At 37.6% G+C, this 22,338-nt stretch overlaps 2 protein-coding genes across 4 annotated transcripts; both read left to right on the forward strand.

Annotated features, from left to right (window-relative positions):
* The first annotated feature begins 1,948 nt into the window (after positions 1 to 1,948).
* On the forward strand, positions 1,949 to 4,188 carry LOC127808807 (protein BRASSINAZOLE-RESISTANT 1). The gene is made up of 2 exons (XM_052347443.1): positions 1,949 to 2,490; positions 3,076 to 4,188. Exons 1-2 carry the CDS (start codon positions 2,185 to 2,187, stop codon positions 3,766 to 3,768), a joined length of 999 nt encoding a protein of 332 aa, XP_052203403.1. The 5' UTR covers positions 1,949 to 2,184; the 3' UTR covers positions 3,769 to 4,188.
* A 1,692-nt stretch (positions 4,189 to 5,880) lies between these two features.
* LOC127807535 (lysophospholipid acyltransferase LPEAT1) lies at positions 5,881 to 22,084 on the forward strand. Of its 3 annotated transcripts, none has more exons than XM_052345458.1 (9): positions 5,881 to 6,555; positions 9,394 to 9,513; positions 9,627 to 9,664; positions 15,126 to 15,190; positions 15,873 to 15,941; positions 16,066 to 16,199; positions 16,564 to 16,704; positions 20,731 to 20,878; positions 21,547 to 22,084. In XM_052345458.1, exons 1-8 carry the CDS (start codon positions 6,049 to 6,051, stop codon positions 20,836 to 20,838), a joined length of 1,182 nt encoding a protein of 393 aa, XP_052201418.1. In that variant the 5' UTR covers positions 5,881 to 6,048; the 3' UTR covers positions 20,839 to 20,878; positions 21,547 to 22,084. The 3 variants fall into 3 exon arrangements, with proteins under 3 accessions (XP_052201418.1, XP_052201419.1, XP_052201417.1); XM_052345459.1 differs by having other exon boundaries at positions 5,882 to 6,555; positions 20,731 to 20,794; XM_052345457.1 differs by lacking the exon at positions 21,547 to 22,084 and having other exon boundaries at positions 5,882 to 6,555; positions 20,731 to 21,098.
* Positions 22,085 to 22,338: the final 254 nt, after the last annotated feature.

The following is a 22,338-nucleotide window of genomic DNA, read 5'->3' on the forward strand; positions in this document are numbered from 1 at the left end:
CCCTTCCTCTAACGCCAAAATGTCGATGTGCAATTTCAGCCGACCCCGATTCGTTTTTGGGCCGCGGTGAGTAAGTCCAAAGTGCCAAGAAGAAGAAAACAAAGATCTCGAACTTGAATCAACACCAGAATTTTTACGCGATTCGGCCAGAACGATACTTACTCCACAACTGCACTTTGATTATTCCTTAGAATGACGGTATTTGATTATTCTCTCTGTCATTTCCCCTCATGATATCTATGATTCTTCTTTATATTGAGGGGTTTTTACAATTTAAATAACATATAGAAATACAATGATTACATAATGGGAGACAAACAACCCTTATTGTTTACACAAAATCGGGAGTGAGATCCTCATTACGAGGGGCATGGGTTGTTGCAGGTAAAGTGAATAGTCTCTACTTCTGACTTCTCAGCAGCTTTACCACTTATGCGAGCTGACAGTTTTAGGACAGCGACTTGGGCGATCTAGGGATTTGAAGGGCATTGCCGGGAGTTCGTTAGTCGATAGCTGAGAGCTTGCTGGGAGCTTTTCAGGAGTTCGCTAGGTGCTCGCTTTACGAGTTTCAGATTTCGATGGTAGCTGGACTTTCTTTGGCGAGGTCGTATGAGCTTTCTTGGCTTCGGGTGATTGGGTCGGTCCATCGAGTTGAGTCTGGCCCATGTGGAGTAGTACATGAAATACATATAACAATTGCCATATAACTTTAACAAATACATGAAAAATGATAAAAATATTAAATATTTTATATATCTTATACTTTTCAATCTATATACTAATTAACAAACACAAACTTATAAAATTAAGATTCAACTATGCATGTGGCATAATCCTATACTTTTATTAGTTTCGCAAAAAAGTTTAGGCATGATTTTTCATGAATCAAGATAGTGGTTATTGACTCTAAAATATTTAAAAAAAAAAAAAATTCATTTTAATATATATTAGCAAAGTTGTTAACAAAAACGCTGGCATTTCTCACATTTTACCATCAATCTTTGTTTCGATTGGTGTTGCTGTGAATGTCAACTTTTATCATTTTTTATTTTTTTGATAACTCAGATTCTGAGCTTTGCCCGATTAATCTTGGAAGAGAGCGGTTTTTCCCCTTAGCTCGCCTTTTAGATAAATTTAAATGTGGTCACAGTCTATACATACTTAAGGGCGTATTTTTAAAAAGTGATTGTCTTTCCTGTAGATCCCTTTTCACATCATGCGAACGAAACCCCCTGAGAGACAACAATGCGCACCAAGATCCTACCTCTACAAAATTTCGAACTTTGATACTCACTTTAACCTGCGAATGCTTTACTGCTATGCCACGCCCGTAACAATGACTTTTATTATTTTGACATTCCTACAAGGGATTGTAAGACAAATTTTTTAGGTATAATTTAATTTTTTATTTTATTTGTATATAATTGTATTTAATTCACTAAATATAAAATATTTAGTTAATTTATAATTTCATAATAAATTTTAAATTTTAATATATATATATACACACATCACAGATTATAAAAATCAATATATATGTTTTTTTAATAATTATTTATTTCTTCTACTTATTAAATAAGGTTATTATATTAAGGATATTTTAAAAAATAAAAATAAATAATTTTAAAATTGAGGATGAGTCTTTTAAGAAAGAAAAAAGCCCAAATAATGGGACAAAATAACCAATCATTTGATTAGAGGGACACGTGGCATGTTGGGATGAAGAGAAGCCAGTCAAGCTCGATGGATTGCACTGACACTGAGAGGTATGCGTGTGGGGTAGATACACGCAAGTATTGTCCCGATAAAGAGCGAAGAGAGAGAGAGAGAGAGAGATTTGTTTAATATTTTAATTGCTAATTATTAATTATTAATCATTTTCATTTTAATTGAAGGGGGTCGCTCGTTGCTCTGTTTATCTGTCGGAGACTCGAAGCAAAACATACGTACATTCATACATACATACAAACATACATCAGAAAGAGAGATTCTTCTACACTTCCAACGCAGGGGCAGCGTATTCCTCGTGAGCTCTCTCTTTCCCTCCTTCCTCCCTCTGTGCGTCTCTCTCTCTCTCTCTCTCTCTCTCTGGGTGTGTATGTTTTATATATACAGAGAGTGAGAGAGAGAGAGAGACTCGGTGTTTGTGCGGTTTTAGAGAGATAAAGTTATAGGAGAGCAGGGATGATGTGGGAGGGGGGATCAGCTGCGTCATCATCCTCGGCCGCAGAAGCTGCTGCTGCGGCTGCGGCTGCTGCTGCTGGCGGTGGAGGAGGAGGAGGAGCGAGGAGGAAGCCGTCGTGGAGGGAGAGGGAGAACAACCGGAGGAGGGAGAGGCGCCGGAGGGCCATCGCCGCCAAGATATACACCGGATTGAGGGCTCAGGGCAACTACAACCTCCCCAAGCACTGCGACAACAACGAGGTCCTAAAAGCTCTCTGCCTTGAAGCCGGCTGGGTAGTCGAACCAGACGGCACCACCTACCGCAAGGTCTCTCTCTCTCTCTCTCCTCTTTTTGCCATCTGCATTTCCATGATATGTTCAGATCTACAGATCTGGACCGTGAGTTTTCTATATCTCGAAGATCGCGATGTTATGGATTTGCGTTTCCTTTTTTGAGTGTTAATTCGAGAGCTTTACCGGACGGTACTTTTTCTTTGGGAGGGGGATTCTTGATTTTGTCTGGATTTGTAGAATGTTAACTTCTCTATCTGTCAATCTCAGGCGGTAGTTGATACGAATTACCTCAGTTTTAGTTGGCATATCTTGATGTTCCTTGCTTTAGGCTCAGAAATGACGTTTTTAGCTGATTTCTTCTGGAATTTTCTTTATCTTATCTGGGTTCGTAGAGTGTTAAAACTTAAAATTGCTCCTTATCAGCTTGTTCTCTCTTAGATTGCTTAATCTTAGGCAATAACTGATGTGAATTAGCCAACAAAGCCAGTTTCAGCAGACACCAGTGAATGAGGAACATTTAGCAATATTAGCTTGTGAGCTGAATTGCACTTGCAAAAATTGAATTTTGTTAATTGTTCACTTCCTAACAAGCTATTGAATTTTTTTTATGTAATCCAGGGATGCAAACCATCTCCAGCTGAGATTGGAGGCACTTCGATCAACATAACCCCTTGCTCTTCCCAAAGACCTAGTCCACCATCTTCATCCTTCCCAAGCCCAATTCCATCTTACCAACCCAGTCCGTCATCCTCTTCCTTCCCGAGTCCATCTCGTCTTGATGGCAGCGCATCTTCTCAGATGTTTGCTTTTCTGCGTAATGCCATCCCATCGTCTCTCCCTCCTCTCCGGATCTCAAACAGTGCCCCTGTGACCCCTCCCCTGTCATCTCCAACTTCTAGACTTCCCAAGCAAAAACCTATTTGGGAGTCATTTGCTAAAGAATCTATGGTCTCCTTGAACAATCACCCTTTCTTTGCTGCTTCTGCCCCAGCAAGCCCTACTCGATGTCAGCGTTTCACTCCGGCTACCATACCCGAATGTGATGAGTCTGATGCCTCTACTGTCGATTCGGGTCAATGGATGAGCTTCCGTACTTTTGCTCCAGCTTTGGTCCCAACCTCGCCAACCTTCAATCTTGTGAGACCTGTGGCTCAGCAAGCATCTCCTAATGATGCAATGATGGCAAAGGGCAAGGGCCCGGAATTTGAGTTTGAGAACATCCTGGTGAAGCCGTGGGAAGGGGAGAGCATTCACGAGGTGGGATTGGACGATCTGGAGCTTACCCTTGGAAGTGGTAAGACTCGAAATTAGGCTGCTAGAAGCTGCATATTGCGTGAGCCAAAACAAAATTTGAGCTTGTTGTCCTGGTTTGAAATGCTTCCAATATGTGGAACTCTCCAGTGGTGCAATCATGGACTACAACCTACCGTCAGTGCTTGAAGGCTGCTTGCCCAAGTGCAGTTCTCGAATGAAGCTTGGTTCTTGGGAAGAACTGCATTTTCATGTGTTATTTTTTCCCCCTCATTTAACATTTTCCCTTTATCATTTAGTGATTACATAACCCTGTTTAGTTGGTTTGGTTGGATGGTTTTCTCAAATATTACATGTAGATATTGTGAGCTCCTCCCCATTCATCAGGGAGTAGTAGTTCTTGGTTTTTCTCTGTGTAGAGACTTATGGGGAAAAGTATCTTGGTGATAGATAATTGAATTTATCTTGTTGGTGGTGAAATCCTTCCTCATGTTCTGTGTGTTAACTCATTTTTTTGGGTAATCGATGAGAACTCCCAGTATAAGTTATTCATTCCGTGGGAGCTTTTGCCCTGCAATGAAAAAGGGCTTCTCCCGCTGGCCCGCCGAGGGGGGCAGCATCTTGACAGTTTTGGCATGGTGCGGCTTGACATTATCCATGTTCATGCACAGAGACGTCTCCATTTCAAGACCAGAAAGATGAAGGAACAGCATTAAATGGCCCATTCTTTGCTGTCTGGACGCCGGGATGTGGCCTAATGGCCTTCTTATCCGAAGCTCTTAGCCTGAACTTTCTCCATTTTGTTAACATTTTGGCACGTGGCCTGTGTGTTTCTGTTGCGATGCTTGATGTTAGGGGCTCCAATTTTGAAATCCTAGCAAGTCTAGACAACATGTAGGTGGGCCCCTTTGGTTATGACTTTTTCTCATTAAAATACGGTCAGGTCCTTTAGCTATTGTGATCTATGTGGTTTTGGGTGGTATTCTAAATTTATTGCTCTTTCGTAAGCCAAAGCTGAAAAGCCTACACTTTTTCCATATGGTGGTTCTTTTTGTGTAACAAGATCTTAGAAACCAACGAAAACCCCTGCTTTAAAACCCTGCAATTCGGCCAAGGGATGAGATGGGCTGTTGATATCTTTTATTTATTTATTGCCATTATCAAGTGACGCCCATCCATGTATAGATAGAAACACTTTGCAGCCTCATCCTAACTATCTTATTTTTATGATTGTATTTTATAAAAATTTTATCATTTATATCAAATTTATAAGACTTTTATGGAGAATTATTATTTATGACGAGTCAAATGATATAAAAATTTATATTTGAGTTTTCACACACTTTTTTATTAATATCAATAATTACGTTCTTTTACCAATATTTTCTTAATTATTTGCACGACTATTAAGAATTAGAGTTAAGATTAATAGTAAAAGGATAATGACAATCATGAAAGAGAGAGATTGTTGATACTTTTGAATATATGGTTCAAAATTTATAAGAGAAATGTGAAATGGGAAAAGAAATATCATGAAATTATAAAAAAAGAATATGATTTTTAGTTTAAAAACGAGAGTTGAGTCTCTAAGAATGTAAAATTACAGATCGAAACATATTCTCTATCCCTATTTTTTAACTATAATATATAATAATTATGCTTGTTATATACGAGAGATAATAATTTTGATGATATTGAGTTTTTTTATCTTTATTTCCTTAAATATAAGATCACATGACAAAAATTCTTATAATTTAAATAATAGTGTGTTTAGTAAATATTAAATTGTTATGTTAGACAACATAAACATAATACAGACAAAATCAGAAGAGGATATGGGCTCCACCATGCGCTGGGCAAACTCGATGCAAACGACAGAACAAATCTCTTAATAGATAATGTCGTAATGAAGATATAACTTTCATCATCTATATAAAATATTAAAAAATATATACAAATAATGTAGAAAAAAAATATATCAAAGTATTGTAACATGATAATGATAGATGGCTGTTATAATATTATGCCCAAAACTCCAAATTAGAAAACAACTGTTTTTACATTCAAGCTTTGTTTGGTCCTTGCAGCATCGAACGGCAAGGATAGGAGGGCGTAGGGATCTTACAATGAACAAGCACACAAGCTATATCGTCGGAGTATTTTAAGCATTCAATTTCACGGGCACAAGTATCCGCAGCAGCGAGGACGACACTTAACCGGATCCGCAAACAACTCAGATTCCTAGCTCTTCTGCGTCACAAAACCTAACGCTAACTCTCTCTCTCTCTCTCTCAACAATGGCGATTTCGTAGAATCAAATAAATAGCAGCAAGCAAAGCAATGGAGTCCGAGCTCAAAGACCTAAATCCCAAATCAGCCTCCCACCAGCAACCACCACCGCCTTCCGATGACGCCCGCCCCCTCCTCAAACCCGAGGATTCTGCTGCGGACCCACAGCCGCTCCCCGCCGCAACGCTCGAGGACCTCGGGAAGAAGTACGCCGCCTACGTCCGCAACGATGTCTACGGCGTCATGGGCCGCGGCGAGCTGCCCTGGACGGAAAAGCTCCTGCTCGGAATCGCCTTCCTCACTCTTGTCCCGGTCCGCGTCGCCGTCACGCTGGCGATACTGGTTTTCTATTACTTGATTTGTAGGGTTTGCACGCTGTTCTCTGCGCCGAATCGGGAGGAGGAGCAGGAGGATTACGCTCACATGGGCGGGTGGAGGAGGGCCGTCATTGTTCAGTCCGGTCGGTTCCTCTCCAGAGCCATGCTTTTCGTTCTAGGGTTTTATTGGATCAAAGAGACTTATCGGAATCCAGACGTGGATGGAAACATGACTTCAGAGGTACAAATTTGGTTCTTGAATTAAGCTTTGCATTGATGGTAATGAATGATTGAGTTGTGTTGTTCTTGGCGTAATTGTTCTTTCTTTTCCCGGAAGCTTACTAGGAATTTTCATAGAACTTCTTTTGTTGTTGGTACGGGGTTCCTGGTTGCGTTGTTGCCATATTATGCGATTGCTACTTATGGTATCGTCAGTAACAGTTTCTATTTCATATATATGTATCCACATTGTTGTTGGTCGCGTTATTTTGGGTTGGGTGCAAGTTAGGTGAATAAGATAGGCTATTCTCTCTTGGCAACTGGAAACTTGACACAGTACCAAGGTGATTGATCAATGGGCAGCTTAATTTGAAACCCCCAGATTATAGCGAGTGACATGGAGGACCCGTTGGTGTTGCTGATACGGGGAGCCCTAAAGCACTTTGAGGATCAGTTAAATGAATACCTTAAGTTTTGATTTGACTTGAGCCCCACCCCAAGTCAGATAGCCTAGTGTCAAGGAACCATGCCAAGTTTTGCTGCGGATTTATTTTTTTTGCTATGTCTTTACATTGCTTGCTATGTTCTTTTGTTATTCCATAGAATTCTCTTTTATTCCAGCTGCTAGTTGGTTAGAGAGAATATACAGCTGTAAAGTGTTTGGGATAGGACAAAATAGTTGGTTATGGGAGCTGCAATCTGCTGTGGCAGCCCCTAGGATAGCTTTATAAGCCCAAACGGCTCCTAAGAATCATCATCGAGAATCAATCAACAAATTCCAGATTTACTCCCTGCTTTCTCTCTATCTCTCCCTCAATCTTCTTCTTCTCTCTAAACCTTTCTCTTCTACTACCATTCCCTATCCATTCTAATACTCTTCGGACGGAAGTTGACAACAGTCCCAGCGACTGTGACACCTAGCCCTCCATATGAATGAGGATTGACTATCAGTCTGAAGTAAATGCCCTTGTGGGTTTTTGCAGCAAAAGTATGAATATTTTCTGTTTAAAGTAACAGGCGATTTATGCCACTGGGAGACAATATCTTAGGCCCCTGTTGGATCAATGTGATATTATTAGATTCATCCTTATATTTTAGACTCACTGATTTGTTGTCCCCGCCCCTCAAACCATAAAAGAAATAGAAAAAATGAAAACAACAAAAAGTTCAAATTCCTTCTTTGCCTACTTTTAAGAGGAAGGAGAATTTTTCGTAATTGAGGAATGCTCTACTGCAGATGTTTTGGTGATGCCATCATTTTTTGCATCCTCAAAAACTGAAGGCTTTTAGTTTGGTCCCTTTGGAGCATGTGATGTCCAGTTAGTTCATACTAGGATTGGGCAAATTACAACAAGAGCCCTTGTGGTTTAGGTCAATTGTACAGACATCCCCAGTGGTCTGAATTTGTTATTTTGGGTTTCTTTCTTTCTTTTTTGTCATTAGCCTCTAAATTAATTCGAGATTTAATGCCATGAGCAGACTTCTCTAAACTACATCATTTTTAATAAGTCATACATTCTCTCTATACTTTTTACCATCACCATTCCTCCCACCTAGGCCTGACCACGATTCGGTTCAAGCCGTGAACTGAACCGGAATTGTTCTTCTAAAAACCGAATCAAAATCGTCTTTTCGATTTCAATTCAAAAACTGAAACCGGAACTGAAGATTCTAAAAATAAGGAATCGGAATCTGAACTGGAACTGGAATTGGAACCAGAATTGGAATCGGAATCGGTTCAAACCATTAAAAAATAAATTAAATAAATATAAAATATATAATACAATGCACAATAAGTAACCATTAATTTCGAAAATAATTCCAATTAAGGTAAGGGGGTTACAAATTCAAATGGTAAGTGAACTACGTGGGCTTTGATTCCTTTAAACTCCAAAAGGATATGTAGGCAATTTGATTTATATAAATTAAGTTCAAGCCCCCCTCCCCCCCCCCCCCTTTTTTAATTAAATCGGTTCGAATCGGAACCGGAACCGTTGGGAACCAGAATCGAACCATTAGGGAACCAGAACCATCTATAGACGGTTTGGTTTTGATTCCACCTGAAAGTGGAACCGGAACTGCCGGGTTCGGAACCGTGGTCAGGCCTACTCCCACCCCCCTCTTAATCTAATTCTCTCTCTAACATGAATTGATGACACATAGTTGACCAAACAATTCAATTCCCCCTCTGGTGGTCTTGCATTCCATTTCAACTGTATTTATTTATGTTGATGGGTAATTCTGCAGTGAGTTCGTATTTGCAACTTAAAAGCAATCTTAGCAATCTTTATGTAAGCTCAGCTAATTAATCTCCATCTCTCAAGTTATATATATGTGAAATACACGTATAATCTATGAATCTCTACCATATGGTATGTATTAAGTAGGCTATCATTTCCATTGAAGGCTTTTCTTGATGATCGAGTTCCATATTGACTGTTTTCTATCTGGAGCAAAAATTTTTGAGTGCTTCCATGACTTTGGTATACCACATACCTTAAAGCTCTAATATTCAAGTTACACTTCTCAATTGGTGCTTTATATTGACTGACAATTTTCCTCTGATCTTATCTCATGCTCCTTAAGATCCAGAGGCTCATACAAAGATGACTGGTTATCATTGGGAAATACATACATAAAGTTACTATTGTCTGTTTATTAACGTGTTCTACCAACATTTCACTCATATTTTCTGTATCATGTTATATATCTTTGCTGTGAAGTTTGGCATGATTCATTGTTTAGAAGTGGATATATTACCTAATAATTTCTATTGTTAATGGTTTTTTAAGTTTTGCTTCATATAATAATGGTTTAGTATGCTGACGTTTTCTTTATTGTTTTGTTTCTAACTGGTCAGACTGAGTGCAAAGATCAACCTGAAGAATCTGGAAGACCTGGAGCTATCATATCCAATCATGTATCTTATTTGGACATATTATATCACATGTCTTCCTCCTTTCCAAGTTTTGTTGCTAAGGTCTGTCTGTTGGCGCATATGATTTTCATGTACAAGAACTAATGTTTGGCTTTAGCACTAACACATTTCTTTGTTGATTCTGTTGGTCTTATCCCTGGGTTCATTTGCTGAAGAGATCAGTGGCTAAACTTCCTCTAGTTGGTCTCATCAGGTTACTTCATGCTATCTTATATATTTAATTGTGCTTCTTCCCTTGTTATACTTAGCTAAATTATTTACTTTACTGTTTCCATAAAGCAGTGCTGCATGCTGTTAGTATTTTCTTTTCTTTTTTCGAAGTGAAAATTGTAAATACTGGCATTGCATTAATTCCATGAACTTGAACATCTTTTTGAACAAAACTGAGTATGGATTCCGATCTATGTTTCACTGGTCTAAAGTATGGATTTGTTGTCTACTGAAATATTTTATCCACTCTGAGCTCTGAATATCATGGGATGAGGGTTTTATAAACAATGATGCCACATCTTGGTTTCTCACTCCTTTTCTTTTTTACTTTTTCATATTTGCTCAAATCACTTCCTTCCAAAGCATCATAGTTTGCCTTGTTATCTTGATTCCTCTATAACTTTTGCAATGTTTGAACATCTTCTTTATTCTTATTAATAGGCACTAAAGTGTTTTCTCTCCACTTGTCTAACAATCTTTTTGATTTAAGATTCATATAAATAATTTTGTTAACTGAAAAGTCCTCTATTCTTCCATGCATTTCCATGTTTCTATTGAGATATTATTTGGTCCAACTTCTTTACTATTTTTAATCTTTTTCAATGCTTGTTTTATTTCATTTGGATATATAAGTCTATAGAAAATTTAATTCCTATCTTCTATGTAGTTACCAAAATGCTCCAACATAACACTCATTTCTCTACCTTCATTTAATAACTTTGAAAAATATTCCTTTCATCTATCCTTGATCACCTTCTCATTTACGAATACCTTTTGGTTTTTGTCTTTTGTGCATTTCACTTTCCTCAAATCCCTTGTTTTTCTTTCTCTTGTCTTAGCTAGTTTATTTATATCCCTTTTTCCTATCTTTTGTTTTTATGACCTCTCCTAACTCAACTTGTGGTGCTCATGTCCTAACAATATTCATAGTTTCTTCTCCTAGATGTCGTGTACCTAGGGTTTAACCTAGGGTTTGTACTGGAAATCAGAAGAATCTGAAGGAATTGGGACCAATAACAGAAGGGATTGGAGGAGGAATTGGGCAGAATTGGGGGAGATAGTAGACGGAACAGAGAAGGGATACATTAGCAGAGAGGGAGGGAGGAATCATAGAGAATTTGAGAGGGAAATGACAAGAGGGAATTTGAGAGAATTCAATATCATTTCAACATAACATTCTCATCCTCAGCTGTGGCTTATGTATAGCCTAACAGCCTCCCCAATGCATCCATGTGCAGAACAACCATAAGCCTAACTGCCTAAAGCTAAGGACAAAGATTATAATAGAAAAGGAAAAAAGGAAAAAGAAAATTACAATTATTGTGTAATGTATGTAAGCTCCTACTATTATATTTACTAATTTATCATTGGGGATCCTTGGGGTTATGACACTAGAACAACTTTAAACAACAACAACAACATATCCAGCCTTTATCCCACTATGTGGGGTCGGCTACATGAATTCTAGACTTTCATGTATTTCTGTCTTTTGTCATATCCTCATTTAGATCCATATATTTCATATCAAATTTTAATGTCTCTTCCAAAGTCTTCTTGGGTCTACCTCTACCTCTTTTTGTGACTAATTGTTCCATTTCATCAACTCTCCTCACAGGAGCGTCTCTTAGTCTCCTTCTCACATGACCAAACCATTTTAGTCTAGTCTCTCTCATCTTCTCCTCGATTGGCACTACTCCTACCTTATTACGAATAACTTCATTTCTAATTTTATCCTTTCTTGTATGTCCGCACATTCATCTTAACATCTTCATCTCCGCTACACTCGTCTTTTGTTCATGCTGGTATTTGACTGCCCAACATTCTGAGCCATACAGCAAGACTGGTCTTATAGCTGTCTTATAAAATTTTCCTTTCAATTTTAATGGGATTTTACCATCACATAACACTCCCGATGCATTTCTCCATTTTAGCCAACCTGCCTTAATTCTATGTGCGACATCCTCGTGGATTTCTCCATCTTTTTGAATCACTGATCCCAAATATCGAAAATGGTATTTTCTTTGTAAGATTTGATCTTCTAATTTTATTGTAACGTCATCCACTCTTGCATTTTTACTAAATTTGCATTCCATATATTCTGTTTTCTTTCTACTTAATTTAAATCCCTTAGATTCTAAATTGTTTCTCCACAACTCAAGCTTAGTGTTCACTCCTTCTTTTGTTTCATCCACCAACACTATGTCGTCTGCAAATAGCATACACCATGGCACATCTGTCTGAATATCTTTAGTGAGTCCATCCATTACTAGGGTAAATAAGTATGGACTTAGTGCAGAACCTTGATGCAGTCCTATTGTAGTTGTAAATGGTTCAGTATCCCCTCCGCATGTTCTGACCCTTGTCTCTATACCATGATACATGTCTTTAAGGGCTTGTATATAGGCTATTTTGACTCATTTCTTCTTTAAAACCCTCCATAATACTTCTCTAGGGACCCTATCATAGGCATTTTCTAGATCTATAAACACCATATGTAGGTCCTTCTGATGATCTCGATACCTTTCCATTAGACGTCTCAGTAAATATATAGCTTCCATTGTTGACCTACCAGGCATGAAACCAAACTGATTTTCTGACACCTTTGTTTCCTTTCTGAGCCTCTGCTCTATTACTCTCTCCCAGAGTTTCATGGTATGACTCATTAACTTAATTCCTCTATAATTTTCATAGTTTTGAACATCTCCTTTGTTCTTGTGTATAAGAACCAAAGTACTCTTCCATCACTCATCTGGCATCTTTTTTGATTTAAGGATGGCGTTAAATAGTTGCGTTAGCCAGGAGATGCCCTCTTCTCCCATGCATTTCCATGCTTCTATTGGTATATTATCTGGTCCCACTGCCTTATGATTTTTCATATTTTTTAATGCTTGCCTTATTTCATTTGAACTTATACATCGATAGAATGTGTAGCTCACATTTCCTTCGAAGTTACTAAGATGTCCCAACCTAACTCTTGTGTCACCACCATCATTGAATAATTTTGTGAAATACTCCTTCCATCTCTCCTTAATCGCTCCCTCAGTTACTAAAACATTTTGATTGTCATCTTTTATGCATTTCACTTGATTTAAATCCCGTGTTTTTCTTTCTCTTGTTTTAGCTAATTTATATATATCCCTTTCTCCATCTTTTGTATCAAGTCGTTTATATAGATTCTCATATGCTTTTGACCTTGCTTCACTAACAGCTCTTTTTGCTGCCTTTTTTGCTTCTTTATAATTTTTTTGATTTTCTTCATTGTTGCATTGATATACCGCCTTATAGCAAGTTTTCTTATTTTTAATTTTCAATTGTACCTCTTCATTCCACCACCAAGACTCCTTAAGGTTAGGGGCTTTACCATTTGTCTTTCCAAGGACTACCTTTGCTGTGCTTCTCAGAGCATTAGCCATTTCTTTTCACATTTGGTTTGTCTGTCTTTCTTCATTCCATTCCCTTCTACCCCTTAATTTTTCTTTGAAGATTAGTTGTTTCTCCCCTTTTAAATTCCATCACCTGATTCTTGGATTTTGTTTTATGTGATTTTTTCTCTTCCAATTTCTTACTTGGGCGTCAAGTACTAGAAGTCTATGTTGAGTAGTCAAACACTCTCCCGGTATCACCCTACAATTCCTACAACATAACCGATCCTCTTGTCTCATGAGGAAGTAATCTATTTGAGTGCTTGAGGTGATATTTTTATATGTGATTAAGTGTTCGTCCCGTTTTTTGAACCTAGTATTGGTTATAATGAGCCCATATACCATAGCAAAATCTAGGATAGATTTACCCTCATTATTAATTTTCCCGAATCCATACCCTCCGTGTACCTCTCTATATCCGTTTCTGTCTCTACCCACGTGCCCATTTAAGTCACCTCCTATAATCACTTTCTCTCCTCTTGGTATCATTTGTATGAGTCCCTCTAGGTCCTCCCAGAATTTTGCTTTTATCTCATCACCTAACCCCGCTTGTGGTGCATATGTACTAAAGATATTCATAGTCATTCTTCCTTGACTAATCTTCACAATAATAATCCTATCCCCTATTCTCTTTACATCCATTACCTCATCTATTAAGCTTTTATCCATAATAATCCCCACTCCATTTTTCGCTTGATCAGTTCCTGTGTACTATATTTTATATCCAGCTTCTGATAAAGTTTTTGCTTTTTTCCCTACCCATCTCGTTTCTTGAAGGCACATAATATTAATTTTTCTCCTAATCATCACATCCACCACTTCCATAGCTTTGCCTGTTAATGTTCCTATGTTCCATGACCCAATCCTTAATCTATGATTTTGTTTTTGGCCTTGACTTTGGATTTGATTTTGTTTTTGGCCTTGACTTTGAATTTGATTTTGTTTTTGATTTTGATTTTGGACTAGCTTCTTTACCCACATCCGTCCAAGCAAATGCAGGAACCCTTGCTCATTTATCACTACATCCGGGCGCCGATGCAGCGGCCCTAGCTCACTTGTCACTACACGGGGGCAGTGTAGCGCTTCGCTATGAAGGGTTACGCCCACGCCCAAACGATTTTTCATAATTTGTCTAGAGTTCATGTTTTGGATCCGACTAAGTTTTACGTTGGCTGTCGGCTACCTAACACAACCTTCCTCCTTTATCCGGGCTTGGGACCGGCAGTGGATAACATCCCCAGGCGGAGTTGACACTAGAACAACTTTAGCCCTAATAAATAATCCTTATTCTTTTCACATCCACTATCCCATCCTTTAAGGTCAAAGGTCTTATCCATAATATTCTCCACTGTATTATTTACCCTATCCCCCCAGATATTAAAGTTATGTCTAGATTCTGTTAACATTTTATCTGTCTCTCCTACCCATATTGTCTCTTGGAGGTGCATAATAATGATTTTTCTCCTGACCATCATGTCCACTGCTTCCATCAACTTTCCTGTCAAGATCCCCATATTCAATGATCCATAAATTTTGCTTGTTTGTCAAGAAATCATGTTGTTTGATCTTACTAGTTTTATGCTAGGTGTTGGCAACCTATCACAACCCTCTGCCTTTATTCAGACTTGGAAGTAGCTGATGATATTTTTAGACGAGAATATGATATCACATGCTGAGGATGTATTTCTCTTGCACCAAAGTTCTGTTTGAATACTATTTCTGTTTGGAGCAATTAGACTCAAATTTTAAACTTTGAATTCTGTTTATTGACCATCCCTTTATTATTTTGTTTCATTTGTTCTTTTTCTTTAAGAATCCTCTGTCCCTGTGTTTGGAGTCTGAATGTTTTTGTTGGTAGAAAATGTTATGCTATTTGTTTGTGTTATAGTCTTTTTGTCACGTTTCTCACTTTTTTTTGATAAATAATGTTTCATTTATCATTTACTTTCATTTATATGTTATATATAGGTCGCATTTAGTTGACCAAGGAAGCCTTTGATTCTTATTTCTTGCTTTCTGCAGCAAATGCCTTGGCTGTGTTTATGTCCAGCGGGAGTCCAAATCATCTGATTTCAAGGGTGTTTCTGGTACATAAAAGATTCCTACATATTCTTATGTAGAATGCTGATGAATTATTAAATAAATATAGTACCTTCCATCACATGTATTTGTATGCCTTTATCTCTTACTGTCTGCAATAATGGTTTCAAGCCCAAGTGGGTATATCATAGATATCTTTGAATTACATAAACCCAAAGTTCAAGTATGGGCATAATTGTTATATATTACAGTGATATGCCATGATTTTGATATGGGAGAAACTGATGCAGTTATGGTTCAGCAGGTCATGCAACAAGTGTGAAAGTTGATATACCAATATTCACAGTGACTAACTAGCTCCTTCTTCAATAAATACACAAAAGATATTCACTTATTTTATGTGACATTCTGCTATGGGAAACTATTAGGGATTGCTTACAAATAACTAAATTCTCTAAGGTTGTACTACTTATTGTGCATCCCATTTGTTTATGTAAGATAACCATGTTTTACAAATTGATCGAGGTAATGATGTGAACTATATCAATCTCAACCCCAGAGCTGCCGTCATCAATATGTACAGGGAGAGAATATAAAAAGAAAAGCTTCTGTTTTGTTGCATTGACTATAAGCTATTGGTTATGAAAGAATGAAGACAAACCTTTTTCTTCTTATAAGGCATTATATTACATGTATCTTTCACAATGTTGACCTCGTTGCTGCTTGCAGGTGTTGTCAATGAAAGAGTTAGAGAAGCTCATCAGAATAGATCTGCTCCAATGATGATGCTTTTCCCAGGTTATTACTTTTGATGATGTTGGTACACTGTTTTAAAGGGTGATGACTGCTGGTTTTTATAATGCACGTAACCTCCCATTATACTATTTCAGTTGTATAATTGCTCGCTTTCTATATGCTACAGAGGGCACAACTACTAATGGAGACTTCCTCCTTCCATTTAAGACTGGCGCATTTCTTTCAAAAGCTCCAGTTCTTCCTGTAATTTTAAGATATCCATACCAGAGATTTAGTCCAGCCTGGGACTCCATATCTGGAGTGAGTATTTTTCAAGCACTTCCAAGTTTGTGTGATCTATAGAAAATATAGGCATAATGAAGGCTGAGTGCTTTTAACATTGTAAATCACATTCTTATATGAAAATTAGTACCTTTTTGCCTCTAGCTATTTCAGTCTTGTTTTTGTTTTTATTTGCTTTACCTTTACCCGAAGTAGTATTTTCAATCAGGATTGCATATGTTTGTGCACCTAATGGCATCATGTAGGGCTTGAATGGAATTTGGTATGATTTTTTGTATGTAAGAGAAGTAATTAATTTGCCATCTGCAACAAAAAGATAAATGCAAATTTGAGTGATTGTTTCATGGGTGATTTGGTGACTATTTGCATATTCTCAATGCAGGTGCGCCATATAATTTTTCTTCTGTGTCAATTTGTACATTACCTCGAGGTTATGAGGTTACCTGTCTACTACCCTACACAGCAGGAAAAGGATGACCCAAAACTTTATGCAGATAGTGTCCGAAGGTTGATGGCTCGTGAGGTATGCATCTCCCTCAAGTTTTTGGTGATGGAACCTGTAAACTAAAAAGCATATACATCTTTATGTTGTAAAGCAGAAAAAAAAAACACATGCATCTCATTAAGGGTAATACATGGGAATTGGACATTGGTGGACACAAACATGTGCAACACACCAGACAATTTTGGGCAGGCTGTCCAAAGTGCCCAGTTATTTTATTATTATTTTTTTGTTGAACATGTTAGTAGTATGAAGGGGCACACAACATATCAAGCCTTCATCCCATACATAAATTCTAGCTCGTCAGTCATATACATGAACTGAACACAATTGACAATTCATTTTAGGGGTTATTACATAAAATATTGAAAATAGGGTCTAAATAGAGCAATGAAAAGTTGATGTTTTTAATCACCGTGGTGCTAGGCAGGGGCAGATGCCCATGTGAGCTGCCTTGGGCTGAAGCCCAGGTCAGTCCACTATTAAATTTAATTTTAAGTGTAAAAAAAATAATTTTTAATAATAACCCAGTCCAAAAAAAATTACAGCTCACCCTAAAAATCTGTGATATGCAGCTCTCCACCAAAAAAAAAAAAAAAAGAAATCAGCCTCCCCCTACATAAATTTCTGGGTCCGCCCTTGGTGCTAGGCTAGTGGCTTAGGAATTCTCCCGTGCCCCTTGGTTTTGGGGTTCAAACTTTAAACCAGTCTAGCTTGCAGGAAGACCTAGACCCATGACGCCAAAAAGAGCAATGGATATAGGGCCCGACTTTGCCCACTGCAGTGGGGCTAGGGTGATGGGCTCACCTTCCCAACAGTAGCTATGGCACATGTTCATGCCTAGAGGAGGTTGCTATGGCTCATGTTCATGCCTAGAGGAGGCTGCTACGGTGGTTGCCACACCTTTTTCTTTATCTTGGCCAAAAAAAAAAGAAGAAGTTTTAATGCCCTAATTTTACACTTTGGTCTTGCTCTGCCTTTCTCCGCCCATTCTTTCTCATCCTTCTGCTTTAGTAGCCTTTTCCCCTTACTCTTTTCCCTTTGTTGAAGACATGATGTGGGTAATGTGATTAAGATAATTAGGATGTGAAAAAAATCTAGTACCTATGAGGCGGGTGGATGAAACAAAGGAAGTTTGTAGGGAGAGTGGTAGACGAATACAAAAGAAACTTGGAGGGAACATTACTTAAGGATATAATAGACTTACAAAGGATATGGTCATGGGTAGATGTGGTTTTAGATCTAGAATTCATGTAGCTAACCTCACCTAGTGGGATTAAGGGTTGTGATTGTTGTTTTTCTTCTTCTTTGTCTCTCCTACAGAAGCATTTTTCTCTTATGCTAGTGCACCTTTTTTTTTGTTCTTCTTTGCCTATTTTTACCTTCTTTTTCTTCTTTTTTTCTGCTATAACTTTTTCCTTGTTCCATTCTTCTTCTTCTTGTTGTCTGAATGGTATGTTTAACATTTGAAGGATCAAAATTGTAGGTTCTTGATTTAGATATTGTTATATTGATTTCTCATTACATTTACATATAATTTATGTTATATATATATTAAATATATTTTTCAAGCATGTCCTCTACATGTCATGTTATTCATAAGGTGGATGAGACACAATTAAGATGGTTGGTCATGTGAAAAGAAGACCAACAAAAGCTCTTGGATGGAACAAAGACCAAGAAAAACTGGCAAATTAAAAGCTCTTAGGTATTATGTGTTATAAGTGCTTTATAGAAGATATGGACACTTATAGAAATAACTGGCAAATTAGAATTCTTGTTACTGACCCTATCCAATGGGATCAATGCTTAAACATGTTCTTGTCCTTAGCTTGTCATGCCCGGATTTTTTTTGAATAGTGCTTGTTACATCATGTAGTTTTGCTAAATGCAATAATTAACTGGAGTAGTAGTGTTGATTTTTTCCCCCAATGTTGTGGCATCAATTTCTTAGGATATTCAGGAGATTTAGAAGGCCTTTGCCAGAACCCCTTCAGAACAAGGATTGTTATATCTGTCTTAGTAGGGTGAGTGTGGTATTAGATTGAAAGGAAACCTGGGGTTGAATATGATTGAAGAATGCTTGTCAGTTTTGGGAGTATTCTCTCTCTCTCTCTCCAATTGCGCCATAGGCTGATAGTGAAGAGAAGGATTTTAAATTTTAATGTTTGATAGCATATTTAGTATTTTGACTTATCTTTTACTTATTTTGTTTAGTTAATTTAGTTGAATCAATCATGTTTTGGTTAGGATTGAATTTCAGCCTGTAATTAGGCATTTGATGTATTCAGAAAATTACCACTTCTGATTTTGAATACCGAAATTTTCGGATTTTTCTCCCTGAACACTCTCTCTCTCTGCTTTTTGCTTCATCATCATCATCATCATCATCATCTTCTTTTATTCTTTCTTTATTTTCTGCCTGTCCTGCATCAGATGGGTTCCAATAACTAGGAGGAAGAAGACAAAATAATGGCCCTTTCAGATATAAATTAGTTTGGTGTGTGAGAATGGTTAACAAGGATGTTAAGAAGTTATTGAAGGTATATTTCATAAAATGTCTTGAGTTATGTTGTTAATGAAATATCTCATTATAGATTGAAATGTAGCTATAAGTGTAACTTACAGCAAGATGATTGGAAACCAGGCTCCTAGGAAGTCTTATATCATCCTCTCTTTGAAAATACCTACCCTCTCTGATGAGAAAAGATGACACACTGATGAAATGATGACAATATCTATAAGGACTGTTGTCAGAGATCTTTTTTCATGCAAATCTTGGGGGGCCGGGGACTAGAATATTATGAGCCTATATTGGTCTCACCACGTCAGGTTGCTGGGAGGGTTGAGGCAGATACATATATCTTTTGCTTTTATTCATGTGAAGTGGCTGCTCTATTCTTATCCTCAAACGTAAATGCATGAGCTTTCACCATTGACCCGCTGCGAAACTAATTGGAAGTGCCTTCTTCGAACATAACCACAGCATGGTGCCTTAAATTACTTTTTTTTTTTTTTTTTGGGGGGGGGGGGGGGGGGGGGGGGGCTAAGATTCAATTGGGGTATATAGGTTTTCTGTCTCTTTCTTTCATAGTTATGTCACATGGGCTTGCATCCAGGTATTAAGTGGCTGTAATCTTGGGTTAGGATTCTTTCAAACACTTGATCTTCATTTTCATATTCATATATATAACACATACAGATACATATACATATATATCAAAGAGTTTGGTTTGTATATGTTAACAGGTCATGGACATTTGGATAACATTTTTTAACATTCTAGTGTAAGATATTACTTTTGGGGATACCTTGCCTCTGAAATAGAAGGCATGTGGGAATGGCTGATTACATCTGACTGTTCTTGAAATTGCGGGAGCCTTGTGCACTGTCACTACATTTTAGGGATGTATTTGTTATTAAATAAAATATATCAAGGAAATGAGATTTATTTCCTCATCTATCACAAAAAATAGATATGTTTCTTTACTGTCAAATGTGTGCCTTTTCCTCTTGTGACATAATTAAAGGTTATTGGATCCAAGTCCCTAATTTAGGCATGGGGTAGGACTTTGTTCCACACTCTTCCCTTGCTAGAAATGGACAACTGGGGAGAAAGAAGACTAGTTGATGACGCTGCCTGTTAGTATATCTTTCCTGAAGCAATGTGTGAAAGTTAAAAAATTAGTCCAAGATTGTGCATGGTGTAAATAGATACTTCTAAGGCTCAAGTAGGCATGTCAGCACACCTTTTCCCTTTTTTGTGTGTGCACGCTAGCTGGAAGCACTTGTGGGACCAATGATTTTCACGTAAGATGGGTTTCGTTTTCACCCTAAAACTCTTGAAATTGTTCAAGAGTGATTTACAGCAACCTAGTCTAACCTACAGTGCACATTTGCCTCATGTTATCCTATTGGTCATTCTCAATTTAATAAGCAGAAATCACGAACTACTGGTTCAGTTTTGGATGTATTTTGACACCTGCTATTATAGCAAATATATATCATTCCAACTGGCTTCCTTTTGTGTTTCTGGTGTATTTGCAGGGTAAGCTGATCCTGTCTGATATTGGTTTGGCAGAGAAACGTGTGTATCATGCTGCTCTGAATGGTAATAATAGCCTGCCTAGTGTTTTGCATCAGAAAGACGATTGATAAATTACATGGCCTCGCTCTCAAAAGATACCTAGTGCCAGTTGGGTAACCCCCTTGGTATTTGCTTATGGATAGAGAGAGAGGAGTGGTTATCTCTGCTTACTGAAATGAAATCAACACTGTTGTGCTATTAGAGCATTTAATGTTTTAATTATAATAACATGGCACCATTAAATAGAGTACTCAATTTGTTTCAATTCAAAAACTAGCCATTGTGTGATTAGAAATAAACTATTTTGCAATGAGAATAAGGTAAGAAATTGGGGGTCAATTTTTGGATGAAGATAAAGATCGATACCAATAATGGCAGTCATTTCAGTATGTTAATGATACATATGTACCCACAATTGAAAATTTGTTGTTTATACATTTTTCTTTTCTATTTGGACTATATCTGGTATATGAAAGCAAAGAGATACACACTTGACTTATTTTACATCTCATTCTAACATACGATACTATTTCAATAAGGAATCAACAAAATCTTCTTACTTTTAGAGTTAAATTATTCTCTTTTGAGAATACAAAAAAAAAAATAAAAAATGCGAGGTTGTCAATCTCCTTTCTTGATTAAGCATCCAGTTTTTGGGTTTCCTTCGTTTTAAAGCTTAATGCATGACCCGTATATTTGATTCTTTGATGCTCTGAAACCCATTTAAAAGGAAAGCACATCTGTTAACCTGAAGTATCTCTTTCGTGTTCCTGCAGGTTCCCTTTGCCAACAATAACTCGGATTTGTCATCTGTATAGTCAATTGTATTGTTTCTATTATTTATAAACAAAAAGAAAATCTTCATATGAAAAATTATGCTTGTACAAGGGGTTATTGTTACTTTATTAGATGAATTGTATGTGTCTGGACTTTGAATTACTTAAAGAGTTTGGGGGCATTTTGGAAGCTGGCGCTTTATCCGGCATTGCTTATCGGTTCACATAGGCTCAGCAAGTTGATATCTTTGGTTAGAAGTGGCAACTTCAGTAGCTGTATCCTGCTCTGCTTAGGCATTGTTGTATAGCCAAGTTCTCCTTGACTTGTATCTCGTGATTTGTTCCCCGCAACAATCAATTTTGGCTCACAATTGCTCATCAGATGAAGTTCTTGGCTGTCGGTTGGCAACTGTATTTGCTTTGCTTAGTTCACCAGCCAAGTGGGTCATTCTCAGTGAGAGAGGGAGGGTGGCCCTTCTGATCTGATATGAGTGTTTTAGTGCATTTGAAATTCAGAAATGACTTGGTATTTTGTCTACTTGGCATTTATTAACTTGGGAAGTGTAGTTTAGTTAGGACAGCTATGACATATAACATTATAATTATTGTACAATCTTTCCCGTAAAGTAAATGGTGGGTAGATTGCTTAACATCTGTTGTACTGTAATCTCCTGGAAATGTTTTGCACCTTCCAAGGAAATTCCTCTTACTTGTACCCAATATTTGGAAAAATTGTTCAGGTTCTTGAGGCTAATAAACTCTTCTGAGGACCAACAGCACAATTACATCTCA

This window comes from Diospyros lotus, chromosome 8, assembly GCF_014633365.1.
Source record: "Diospyros lotus cultivar Yz01 chromosome 8, ASM1463336v1, whole genome shotgun sequence".
NCBI classification, from domain to species: Eukaryota; Viridiplantae; Streptophyta; class Magnoliopsida; order Ericales; family Ebenaceae; genus Diospyros; species Diospyros lotus.

Bases quoted from the DNA above. Each gene is read 5' to 3' on its own strand.
- LOC127807535 (XM_052345458.1), top strand. From the start codon at position 6,049: ATGGAGTCCGAGCTCAAAGACCTAAATCCCAAATCAGCCTCCCACCAG. The intron at 9,514-9,626 runs GTCTGTCTGTTG...CATTTGCTGAAG, and splicing joins TTCCAAGTTTTGTTGCTAAG to AGATCAGTGGCTAAACTTCC. The intron at 15,942-16,065 runs GTTATTACTTTT...TATATGCTACAG, and splicing joins AATGATGATGCTTTTCCCAG to AGGGCACAACTACTAATGGA.
- LOC127808807 (XM_052347443.1), top strand. From the start codon at position 2,185: ATGATGTGGGAGGGGGGATCAGCTGCGTCATCATCCTCGGCCGCAGAA. The intron at 2,491-3,075 runs GTCTCTCTCTCT...TATGTAATCCAG, and splicing joins ACGGCACCACCTACCGCAAG to GGATGCAAACCATCTCCAGC.